Raw genomic sequence first — 12,877 nt, 5'->3', positions numbered from 1 at the left:
ATAGTAAATGATGTGACAGGTGGGAAGAATTTAAAGAAATCTGTTCCAAAGAACAAACGTGATGGTATATATCTATTTCTATTAACAATGTTAAATAAATCATATATTTAGGTGAATCATATTTCGGTTGTTGTCTGTTCCAGCTTGTATCAGCCAGCCCACTATCAAAGCCAACCACACATCTGCAGACGGCCTTCAGGCTGGGAATTGAACCTTCACCTTCAGTCCCACCGTACTGAGCAGTGGATGCCGCGTGTCTGTAAGTATCTGTGATGCTCATTTTACATTAAATTTCATTATATACGGAGAAAAATAAGGAAAATGTAAATCAACATACTGGCATATCTGTCTAATTGTAGCTTTCAAATAAAAACTTTGATATATTTATATAGTTGTTACAATGTAGTAATTAATAAATCAATAAACATATAAAGGATCATGCTGATATTACTCCTAACTGAACAGGCTTTAGCGACTCTTGAGGCAATACTTTCTTAGTAGAATGACTTAATTGTTGGTTTTGGTCTTTTCATGTGATTTAGTAAACTGTTGACATCAATTACCTGTTTATTCTTTTCACATTTAATATAATTTGAGGCACTTATATATATTAAATGAGTTAGTGATTGCTAATAAAATCAATGTTGGTTTCTGAATGCATGTAAAACAATGTTTTATTAATTATTTATTTATTATTTTACCAGGGCTGGTTCATTTCTGTTTCACCAGCCTTCTTGATGGTGGCCTCAATTACTGCAACCTCTACAACCTGCTGGCAGGTGAGTGAACAACCAGGATCCCATCAACCGTGAACATAAACAGAGAAAATGGCATGAAAAGAGAATACTCAAGTAAAGTACAAATAGGCTACCTCTAATTTGTACTTCAGTACAGTAGGCCTTCTTAAGTTACTGTCCACTACTGGAAATAACCACATCTTAACACTTCAGAGCTCTGTAGCCAACAGCTGTTGTTCTCCTTGTTGATGTACCGTAGAACAAGCACCAACTGGCAGTGGGTGGAAATGTCAGTTGTCTCATCTGCCTGAATATCAAAATAATCTGCATTTTTTAATTCCTCCAGAATGTAATCTTCAAGAACTGACAGCATGCAGTCCAAAAGTTCGTTTTGCACAGTCTTTGAGGTGTTTTTGGAAAACGGTAGCTGTCTTAAGGTGCTCCTCCAACGCACCAGCGAGGCAACAAGATTTACTGAAAACACCAGGGTTGTCAAAGGGTTCACTCTATTGTGGCCGCGCAAGGCCGATGTTAACTCTGCCTAGCATGGCTAGCTTCACTGCATTATCCATATGTGCCCTCGTGTTTCTTAATCTTCTCAGATAAGCGTATCAGGTTGTTTACTCCTGGAACAGTCCATGTTGGATCCGTCCCCGCCATTTTAAAAAGCAAGCATGGGAAGCAAAATAAGGTATTTAAATCATTGCATCCAGCTAGCCAAGGCTGAAAGCCTGTGTCTGTCATCTTGTCAACGTCACGTGTCCCTCTCCCACCGACTGACTGTGCTTGGGGCAGATCCTGGAGTACCCCTCAGATTTGAGATTTGACGCTAATTGGCTTAATTTCTGTTGCTATGAGCATATCTTGTGTCAGCTATTGCCTGCGCTGCTGTGCTGCCTGGGCAATCTCTCCAGCGCCCCGGAAGAGATCAGTGGATGAGCAGGAAGCTAATTTCACACCCAAACATAATTATTTAGCAAATATTTTATATATTACACATTACACGAAAAGGTAATTACTGTTTATTTAAAAAATGTTTATTTTAAAAAGAAAAATCAAAACACTTTCCACCCATAAACTGTATATAAAAAGTTTCCACCACCAGGGATGGCGACGCCCTAGCGCCCTCTGTTGGTCGGCCGCCAATGCTCGCAATACTTTTCTTCTTCAATTGAATCATAGATGCCATCACTCCACTCATGACTAGTTAACAGGATTATGGGAAAAACTACCAACCTGGTTTACCACAAACTTGTTGGAAGGGTAAAGCATGGACAACAAGAACATGAACAACCCATTAAAATTTGATGCAGATCCAAAGAAAATTATATATTTCCTTGTGAAGATTTTATCAAATAAAGAATGTTACAACAAACCGTTGTCTTTGTTCTCTTCATTAAGAAATGTTATCCAAAGTGTTTCGTTAGGGAGAATATTATAGTGAGTGTGACAAAGTGAAATGAAATGAAAAATTTGTCAAGAAAAACTATTTTTCATATGTTTCACTTTCCAGAATATCCCCTATTCACACTAAATACAAAAAACAAAAGTATCTATAGTAAATTTAAAAAATGCCTCCAGACAACAAATGAAGCTTAGCTAAGTTTAATCAGGAAGATGGATGACAACAATCTTCATTCTTATGCTATTATTTACTCACCCTCTCTGTCTATACCCACTTTTAACTCATCAGCTGACTGAGGTTGTTCACTTTTCAGTTAAGATTTTGCAACAACCTTTGTGAGCCAGTCGTCTCAGTGTCCGATTGATGCAACCCTCTTCCAGCCCATTCACCTCTGGCCTTCATCACAACCAGTCTTCCCAGTTGGGTCTTCAAGTGAGCCAGTCAGATGTCCCACTCCATATCTCAACCATCCAGATCTTCAGCCATTGTTCTTCATCCCTTCATTTCCACCACTGTTGTCTAGCCTCCACTGGCGGGATATTCCTGTTTTACTGTATGGTATTACCCCCTTAACGTAATAAATCACAATTGGGTCGAATCGAATCGCCTTCACTTTCTTCAACCTTCCCATTGTGTACTATGCCAATAGTATTCATTTTATTATTCTTTAAGCATATCTGCAATTGAGTCTCTCCTGATTTAAATGTATGTGAATTAGGAACTATTTAGAGGTAACAATAATTGATAATTAAAACAAAATGTAAATCAACCTAAACACTTACTGGCCATTCAAACATCTGTATTTTTTCACAGCATTTTTCATCAACAGAACAAATGTTTTTTAGTATGATGCATCACCTACATGTTTCTGCTGTGATGCTGACACAGGCAGGACTTTATCATTGCTGACTGATGAATCACTTCCTTTTATTGGCCACAAACTTTCACTTACGAGCCAAACTTTAAACTGCTTTAGCTTATGTATTCTTCTGTTGCCATGAGTTCTTTGTTCAGTTGAAAAATTAGTTTTGATATGTTAAATATGATAAAGAATTATTAAAATTTAGGAAAAAAAACAAAAACACATTATAGTTCCATCAAAATATCTTTTACCAATGCAGAGTAGTTGCATAGGACCAGAAGAAGATAAGATTCTGTCAAAAATGTATAACACAATTCAGGAATCAGTAGAGTAAAATATTCTTGAAAATTACGTTATTCCTCTATCATTTTTAGCTCCCGTTTCAAGTGAGACGACAGGCGAGTATTGCACAATCTGTTTTTAGCATCTTTAAGGCAGGATTTCCTGATCAGCTAAAGTAAAAAAAAAAAAAACAAATGTACCCAATCCTGTAGAGTAACTTGTGCTGCAGAGCCGACCCTCCACAAAGCACTGGGCATTCTTAGGAGCGATGGAGGAAATCTATATAAATGTTGAATACGACAAATCTGTTGACTCAACACCATCACAAAATCAGACAGGTAAGAATTATTTGTCAGACAAAGAGGCTGGCAGACTGAGCTTTATTATTATTATTATTATTATTGTATCCTTGACTGTATTGTCTGTGTTGAGGTCTGAGGAGCTCAGAGAGGAGATTTCATGGAGCTGTTGTTCTCTGTCTGGGGCTGCTAAGTGTCTTCCTGCTGGCTGGGCTCATCGGCCTCACTGTCCTCTGTGAGTTTGGTTGACATTCAGAAGTTTAAGTTTTTTATTAATGTGTTTATCTGGCTAATTTCCTCTAATCTGTGTCTTCACTTCTTGCTTTTCATAACAGTCCCGTTGAATACTTCAAAAAAAGTTCCACATTTTGTGTTGGTTCTTTAAACGGTGTTTCAATACAGGTGCTGATTGTCTTTGTCATGTTTTTTCTACTTTGGATATCTACGTCAATTTCTTACTACAGTAATAACAAAAAAAACATTCTCCTGTGTATTTGTACAGTAGCCTACTTAAAAACTTTAACTTTGCACGTAAAGCAGTACCCCTCACAGAAATATGCCACAAGTTGTGCCTTTTTAGAGAACAGGGTCTTAACTTACTTATTGGTTTGAAAAATACAATCAAATAATTATTGTGGCATTTCCTTTAGCTCCATTATGCACATTTTGCTTTTCCTTATACTATATGCCATTTTTGTTATGATTAAATGTTATTGTACCTGTTCTAAGAAAAGAAAGCAGGGTCAAGGACTACATATTATGTACTGAATTTGGTTGCTTTGGGTCAGACTGCAAGGCTGCTTTCAGGCTGATGCCTGTCCCTCAGCCAGCCTCAAGTAGCTGGATACAAAAAGTTTTTTTTGCTCTAAAACATTTGCTCAACATACGCAGAAATCTTTAGATGTTTGCTTCAAAATGAATCTATAAGCTATAATTATAGTTAGTGAAAAATGTCCATTTTGAATGATTCAAATGGTATTTGACGTAATAAACATAAATTTGATGTATTTTGATTTATTTCAGACCATCACTCAGCCGCAGATTTCTCCACTATCAATACCAACCTGATGGAGCGTCTCCAGGCCAGTAATAACAAGCTTTCCTCCATGTCTGAAGAGAGAGAGCTGCTGAATGCCAGCCTCATTGAAACGACTAAAGAGCTGAACAGGCTTCAGTGTTTGGCCAGAAAGAGTGAGTGACGCCTCTTGCTACTGCACACCAGTGTTGGCCAAGTTACTCGGGAACTGTATAACTGTATAAGTTGCTTGGCGATGATACAGTGGATAACACACATGCTTTTGATGTGTGAGAGACCCGGGTTCATTTCCCACTGTGAGCCATCCACCATTAGACACTTAACCCATCGTTGCTCCAGTGGTGTGCGACCTCTGACATATATAGCAATTGTAAGCCGCTTTGGATAAAAGCATCAGATGAATAAATGTAATATTGTTAACTTATTACTCCTTCTAAAAGTAATAGTATTAGATAACTTATTACTTACTGGGTTTAAAAGTAATTACTTATGTTACTCGTTACATTACTATATTACTTTCACTACAAAAAATAAAGCATGTAACTCTTGACTTTTGAGCCAATGTTTTTCTGCACATGCCATAATAAGAGCAGTATCCAATGTTTTTATCTTTCACAATCTGAAGTGGTTTGTAATCACTGTGAAGCGAATGTCAATCTGAATTCAGAGGGAATTCAGTGAAAATAATAGACATTTTCAAGGGCTGTATTTTTGAATTCTTATTTATTTATAATCAATTATTTTGAAATCTGCTGTGACACAATGTTAACGTAATGCCTTAAATAACGCATCACAAAACACAGCGGGGGCTGGCTTGACTTTCGTTTTTGAAGTGAGGCTTGGTTGACCGCAGTCAATGCTTGAGATACCTGCGCAACCTTGACATATTAATCTTAATGCCATCCACAGTAAGTAACATTAATATTTCCCAGTGTCTCATACCAACAAGGAAATAAAAACATCCATCCATCGTCAACCGCTTATCCTGCGTACAGGGTCGCGGGGGACTGGAGCCAATCCCAGCTGACATCGGGCGAAAGGCGGGGTACACCCTGGACAGGTCGCCAGTCCATCGCAGGGAAATAAAAACATATTAAATCCAATAGTGCAACATTGTCCACTTTTCCTGTAGTGTAGGTGACAGATAGCCTAACTAGGCTTACTTAACTTTTCTCATAATTACAAGATCCCAATCTCCAAATTATGACTTTTAAGGTGATGCAATGCGCTACTGTATTTCTGCACCTCCCACGAGCAACATCTTTTTTTCTCCCTCAGCTTTTCAGCACCACTTTTGCGTTTCGTTGATGTTTTTTATCCATGATTTTTTAAAGCATAAGTTATTGTGGAGTGTGTGACTGATTGACATAGCCAATTATATTAAAACCGTTCCACCCCACCTCCTCTGGACAAGTAACCACAAACTATTAGCCGATCAAGGCGCATACCAATCGATTTTTAACTGCAGTTTCTCTATTTTAACCCCTTAACGCCTGGATTTTTTTACAATAAAAAAATTTAAAAAATTCTTTGTGTTTTCATTCACTTTCAAGCTGATGTTAAATTAAGTGAAGATTGTTAATTTGTCTATAGAACATAGAAAAGATATAAATTCAGGTATGTGTAGGTATGATGCAAATCAGCGACAACAGGCATAAATGAGAAACCAGGGCTTGCAAAAGGTTCCTAGGTACGTATTGAATATGCACCAACAGGCATTGGGGGAATCCATGTGCTATCTTGGCTTGCAGTCTGCAAGGAAGAGGTATGATGCGAATTCGCGACAATCGGCGTCAAGGGGTTAATACAACCAACACGAGGGGTTATAACTGCCACAACCTGCTAGTCACGCTTATTAGCTTCAGCTTATTTACACTGCTGAAATTAGCGGCTAGCAGACCTTTCCTCTACTCAAAGCTTTACAATTTACATATTATTTATGCTTAAACCAGGTGTGTTAAGCGTTGCTTTACCTGGTCCGTGCTTGTAAAGTATTCACTGTGTCCCCATCTTCTATCGTAGGTGGATTTAGAATATACTTGCCTCACCGTTAGTTGAAGTAACTGCATCTCCCGACAGAACACCACTGTTAAATTTCGGCGTTATGTAACATAACCGGTTGACGTCAACTTGAGTAGGCGAGACTGGGTATGGTTGTAAGACTTTTTGCTACTATAACTCACCAGCGACCCTGTACGCAGGATAAGCGGATGGATGGAACTATAACTCACTGAATTTTGTAGCTAGAGTTCTCAAACTTTTATACAAAGTACCCACATTGTTCACTTTAAATGGGAAAAATTCAATCCTCTACAAGAGTATCACAGACCTCGTCAAATGCATTGTGTGTATGCAGACTGTCTGATGACTCGCGCGCATGTCCAGTATGTGTATGTAAATTTATCCACAGAATAAACTTACTTAACAGCATTCTTAATAAATACTACATGTAATATACTAAAATGTACTTAATTAAAGAAAATTTTTGTATATCCTTAGGTCTAACAAAAAAGAAGTGGGTCGGTACTCACCGGTACGCAGTACAAGCACTTCTATATTTTACTCTTTGGCATACTGAGACTTTTTCTTGCGCACTGGAATTTCTCAAAAGCTGCCCGTACGGAGTATGGAAAAGATCGAGTGCCGATACATACACTAACATGTGAACAACATGTGAATGCGAAGTACTATCACAGTGCAGATAAATGAATGCTGGTAACCCTGGAGTGCATGGTGGGCCCAGACAGCAGAAGGGCATTCTGTAAAATATTCAAATCATAAAGGTCCCTAGTTGTATGTATAGCACTTTTTAAAGAAGTGTTACAACCCACCCCAGCCCTGTCAGCCAATGTTTTGCAAGCTGTTTTAGCATAGTGGTTTGAAATTAGAAAGGAAAAAAATGCATCATGTTGCCTACAAAGTACCCACAAAAATGATACACAGTAGATAAGTCTACAAATCACAAGCATGCTCATTGGTTCAAAATCTACTCTGTCGAAAACCAACATTAGCTCACCCCCTATAAACGGAACCGCCATACCTGTCTCCACGCTGGTTAAGAGCCTTGGTGTGATATTGGACAGTACCCTCACTTACTCCAGCCATATCAATAATAACTTATACCGGACCTCCTTTTTCCACATAAAAAACCTCTCCAGACTACGCCCTGCTCTAACTCAACACTCAGCGGAAGTCCTAGTAAATGCCTCGGTCACATCACGCATCGATTACTGCAATGCAATATTAGCAGGCATTCCTTACAAACTTATTCACCGACTGCAACTCATCCAAAATGCGGCAGCAAGGATTATAACATGCCAAGTCCACAGAACATACCACTCCTCTGCTGATCCAACTACACTGGCTTCCTGTATCACAAAGGATTAACTTTAAAGTATTATTACTAACATTCAAAGCCCTCCGCAATCTGTCTGCTACTTATCTTACCGACCTCATTCAGACCTACACTCCATTTCGTTCCCTGCAGTCTTCCACACCAAGTCTTTTGGCACTAACAACCATCAACCTCAGTACAATGGGTGCTAGGGCATTCTCCTATGCTTCACCCAAAAGTTATCTTTCAAACAACCGCTCACACCTAAGGGAAATTTTTGAGACACCAATAAACCTAGCCTGCATGTCTTTAGATGACAGGAGGAAGCTGGGCAAACCAAGGTTTGAACCCGCAACCTTCTAGCTGTGAGGCCACAGCACTATCCACCAGACCAGCACTGATTCTCCTTTTTGTTCTTCACAGAAATAAATCTATTTTAAATGGGGGAGTGCTGAGAATGAATTTAGGAGTCTTGGCCTGAATACCCCCCCCCCCCCAAAAAAAGGCATGTCAAGACATTTTTCCGCAAAGCCACAAGTGTGCAGCTCAGGTGTGAGATCAAAAGTCACTGAAGTCATTAGGATTCATTGTCTGTGGATCATCAAAGTCTGTACAAACTTTAATAGTAATTAATTAATAATTGGAGAGATATTTTAGTCTGGACCAAAGTTATGTTGTGTGTTTACAGATAAATCGTGTCCTGCTGGATGGAGGATGTTCTTGTGTTCCTGTTATCTGCTCTCCAATAAGTCTGGTTTGTGGACAAAAGGCAGACAGGACTGCAGAAACAGAGGAGCAGATCTGGTTGTCATAGACAGTGCTGAAGAACAGGTACAGTGTGTTTTTTTTAACTCATTCTATTTATGTTCAACACCGTCACAGTAACCATTCAAACTCCTTAAAGCCCCCCTCCAGCCAGTTTTACCTGCCATTTTTGGTGAACGTTCTTTCTCAAACAGAGAATGGGGGTGTGGTTAATAGTCATACGTAATCAATTACCATGTCAACCAAAAACTGACGGCTGGAGCGCTAACGATTAGTGATGTACGATACCACGTAATTCCTATTCAATCCAATACCAAGTAATACCCAGGCTGGTATTGCCAATAAAAAATACTTTTTACATATTTTATTCTAGTTTAATGTGACCTCCCTCTCCCGTTTCTGTATTTATGAGAGAAATAAGGAGTAGGCTGTGGCCTTACCAATTCAAAATAATAGCTGCATAATGACAAGACATCAAATTACTGTCATATTCTTTAATTATAATGAAAATCTCCTGCTCAGAACTGCCGCTTCATACATCATCATATTATTTTGACTTAATGTCAGATGTTTAGCGAAGTTTGCAGTGTTGCTAAAGTCTTTGCACACACATCACATACAGCGTCATTATTACCTTCACAGCTAAAATACAGCCAGACCTGACGGCTTTTACAGTCAGCCATAGTCAGTATTCAATCGCGGGAAATGTAAAGGGCTGCAGCGGCTCACTTCAAAGAAGCTCCGTCACAGAGCCTTAGCTCAAGCATGACTTTGACAGGCGGAAGGAAAAGTAGTTCCTATCAACCGAGTAGCCTATAATTAGACCATCCTGGTAACAGTAAGATACTTATGATAAAACACTCACTCACTCCAAATTACTGAGTTTAGATATCAATCCTTTTATATGAGTATAAACCTTGGAGCAGGAAATGTTGGTATCAGAAATATCGATACTTTAGGATTGATCCGTACATCACTACTAACGATATGCTGTGTTAACATCACTACACTGTAAAGTTCAGTACACTTTACTGTCTGGCAGGAGTAGCTATTACTTACGCATGATAGAAACTAATTCAATTCAATTTTTCAATTAAATTTTATTTATATAGTGCCAAATCACAACAAGTTATCTCACAGCGCTTTTCATAAAAGAGCAGGTCTAGACCGTACTCTAGACCATACTCAAGAAAGGAACAGAGAGAGAGAGAGAGCAGGAGAGGAACAGAGAGAAAAAGAGGGATGGAAGGAGAGAGAGAGGGGAGGAAGGCAGTCTACACAATATACACACACAGAGGTATAGACAGTAAAGGTGATGTTGCTATAGACTAAATGAAAAATGGTACAGATATTTATAGTAGTGTTAATGATAACAATCGTAATGTTAATGATTATAATAACAATAATAACAATATGACTAGTAACAATAGTTGTTGTAGGTAATGTGCGAGTATCAGCTGTTATCAATCATACAGTCGATGGTCCTATCACACACTGCACACGATAACTCCCACTGGTAACTGTATACCCCATACAGTTACAATACGTTACAATACAACCGTATACTTGATCTTCTACATGTAAAGCTGACTTGTTATGAACTTTACTAAGAGAATAAATAGTGAAGTGGAGAGATTTAAACGGAATCTGAGTTATTTCTGTTTATGTAGGGTATAAGAAACACAACATTGTATGTACATCACCACTACTTATAACACACTGACAATACTATTTTCATCAGCTTTAGCTTTAGGTATTGTGTCCCTGTTACCAAGCATACCATACAGTTTACAGGCAGGTTGCTGGGCCTAAGGCAGGCACATTATGAAGTCCTTTGCTTTATGTGTTGTGTCCTGAAGAATGGGGTACACATTTTATACATCCTCATTAGGTTGACAATAAAATTAATCACACTTTATGCGGTTGCAATCATACTGAACAGATGCATAGTGCATTAATGGTTAAACATGTTTTATATAAAATTCTCAAGATTTTATTAATAATAAATATTTTAAATAACATTTACTGGCTCTACACAAAAATACACACAAACCATTCTTTTAACTGAGTACAGTGACAAAACAAAATACTTTATTGCAATGTTAACAACAACAAAAGTCACACCCCAAGCGTTGGCTGACACATTTGTTTACCAGATTTCATCTAAATCTCTCTTTTAGAGATATTTTTTAGATATCTTACAAATAGACAAATTTGACTGAGTATATCTTTGGCCGAGGGTAATATTAATCGTAGGACTGATCTGGCTTTGCGTTCATTAATAAAGATCTTAACCTGAAAATCGCGAACCAAGACTTCTGTGCTGGTTTCACATTTATGTCCTGTATTAAACCGTTAACCAACAAAGGCCGACTGCCTCATCCATCCATGGGGATCTTTTGGCCAATCTGCGAAGTGGGGCAGGTGCAGTTGACTCCATGAGGGCTGCGTATAATGGGGAAAGGAAAAACATGGTTGTAAAATATAACACATCATCACAGCAACCAATCAGCTTCCATCGCGGTTGAATTGCAGAGCTACCGAGAGAAACCTGTGGAAAAGGTAAATCATGCAGTTCACAAGTTGTACATGTGTGAAAAAACACATAAGCACAGAATATCCATGTACATTAGATGCTAGTTTCTGTTAATAAGGTAAATCAAGTTAAAACTGTTGCAGTCCTGTAAAACAGCCCTGCAATAAATTATATCTTCATGAAGCTAGTAATATTCTTTATAATTTTTAAAATGTCTTGATCATGTGTTTTTACTCTTAATCTCCAAAATGGCTGTTTCAAAACAAATTTTAGTATGATGCTTTACATACATACAGATGTTTAATGTAGTGAACAACGGTGTGGATTTGCGCATTTTACATTGAATAAATTTGGAGCTACACTAAATTCCTTTCTCCTCCCTAGAGAAGAAGGGGAGGGGTCAAAGTTGCTTTCTCTAAGTGCTATCCCGACCATAAAACTGGCACCTTTTTGATTCCGAAGCTGATAACGCGGGGCCTGACTGTTAAACTGACAAAGGGACACGAACCAGCCATTGGCATTTCCCTAAACAGCCTATCAAAACTGGCCCCCCCCCCCACACGTTTCCGTGGCAACTGACCTTACTCTTTGTTTTTATTACCATCGTTACCGTTACCTGAATACGTTTGCCTCTATTTGAGTAGTTATGTTAACTGTTGTTGCTATCTGTTGTTGATATTAGTGCTGAAAAGAAGTTACTTGTGCAGTGTTTTTATTTTCAGCAAGACACTCCTTCATCTAATGTAATCAATGCTTGTTCATAATACTTTCCTACAAAATTCCTTTAGAAATGATGACAAAGAAATGTTTTACTATACTCTTAATCGCCAGCTTGAATTTAAGGATGAATCAAAAATATTCCCAGTTCCTAAGGAGAGACGATCTTTGATTTAATCCAAGCTTTCCTCATGTAACCTGAGCTCCCCCAAGTGGACGAAATAAGTATTACATGTCCTCGTCAGAAATGCCGTTAAATGTATAAATATCCTGACCAATAATGTGACAATTGTTTCCTGTTACCAAATGCCTAGAACAGTACAACCGTTCGACCATTGAGGTTCGATTGTGGAAAATATTTGATTATAATACGCGCAAATAGATTTCTTTTCTTTAGACATTAAGATTAGAAAGGCAGTCCCTTGGGAAACCTGAGACGCCCCCTGGGGAACCATGCCCCAGGCAACAAAAGAGCGACACGCGACCTCTCGCTCTCTTCTCTTCGCTGTTGGCTCTCTTCCACTCTGCTCGGCCCTCTGGACGCTTCGGTACGCGCGTAGCGTGCCTCGCCAGGCAACGCCCAGACTCGGCCAGCGAAACAAACAGGCCCTTTTGTTCGCCTGAAGCTACACACCTGAAGTGCCGCGACATCGATCTGCCTTTAGTTTGTTTTATTTTCTTTATTTCTTTTGTTTGTTAAAGTTATCAGTCCGTTAAGTTACACTGGACTAATTCAGGAACGACCAAGTTCCATTTTAAGCCTTTTTCGTCGAACCAACTTCACCGAGGTCAGACCAAGCCACGTGGTCTCGCCAGCTACAACGAAGGAAACCTGAAAACAGCTGAATTGCCAGACGGAGGAGGCGTTTTCAATCAGACACGGAGAACCCCGGAGAATCCCTAG

The 12,877-nt window shown here is 38.8% G+C and overlaps 1 protein-coding gene across 1 annotated transcript in view; it reads left to right on the top strand.

Annotated features, from left to right (window-relative positions):
* The first annotated feature begins 3,554 nt into the window (after positions 1-3,554).
* LOC123974112 (C-type lectin domain family 4 member E-like) overlaps positions 3,555-12,877 on the top strand; it is a 19,436-nt gene continuing 10,113 nt past the window's right edge. The window contains exons 1-4 of the mRNA XM_046054549.1: positions 3,555-3,624; positions 3,719-3,820; positions 4,609-4,776; positions 8,644-8,786. Coding sequence (XP_045910505.1) covers positions 3,555-3,624; positions 3,719-3,820; positions 4,609-4,776; positions 8,644-8,786 — 483 coding nt within the window. The remainder of the gene's footprint in view (positions 3,625-3,718; positions 3,821-4,608; positions 4,777-8,643; positions 8,787-12,877) is intronic.

This window comes from Micropterus dolomieu, linkage group LG07 (genome assembly GCF_021292245.1).
Source record: "Micropterus dolomieu isolate WLL.071019.BEF.003 ecotype Adirondacks linkage group LG07, ASM2129224v1, whole genome shotgun sequence".
Classification (NCBI taxonomy): Eukaryota; Metazoa; Chordata; class Actinopteri; order Centrarchiformes; family Centrarchidae; genus Micropterus; species Micropterus dolomieu.
Note: the sequence above shows the minus strand (reverse complement) of the source record. Positions and strands in the feature narration are given on the sequence as shown.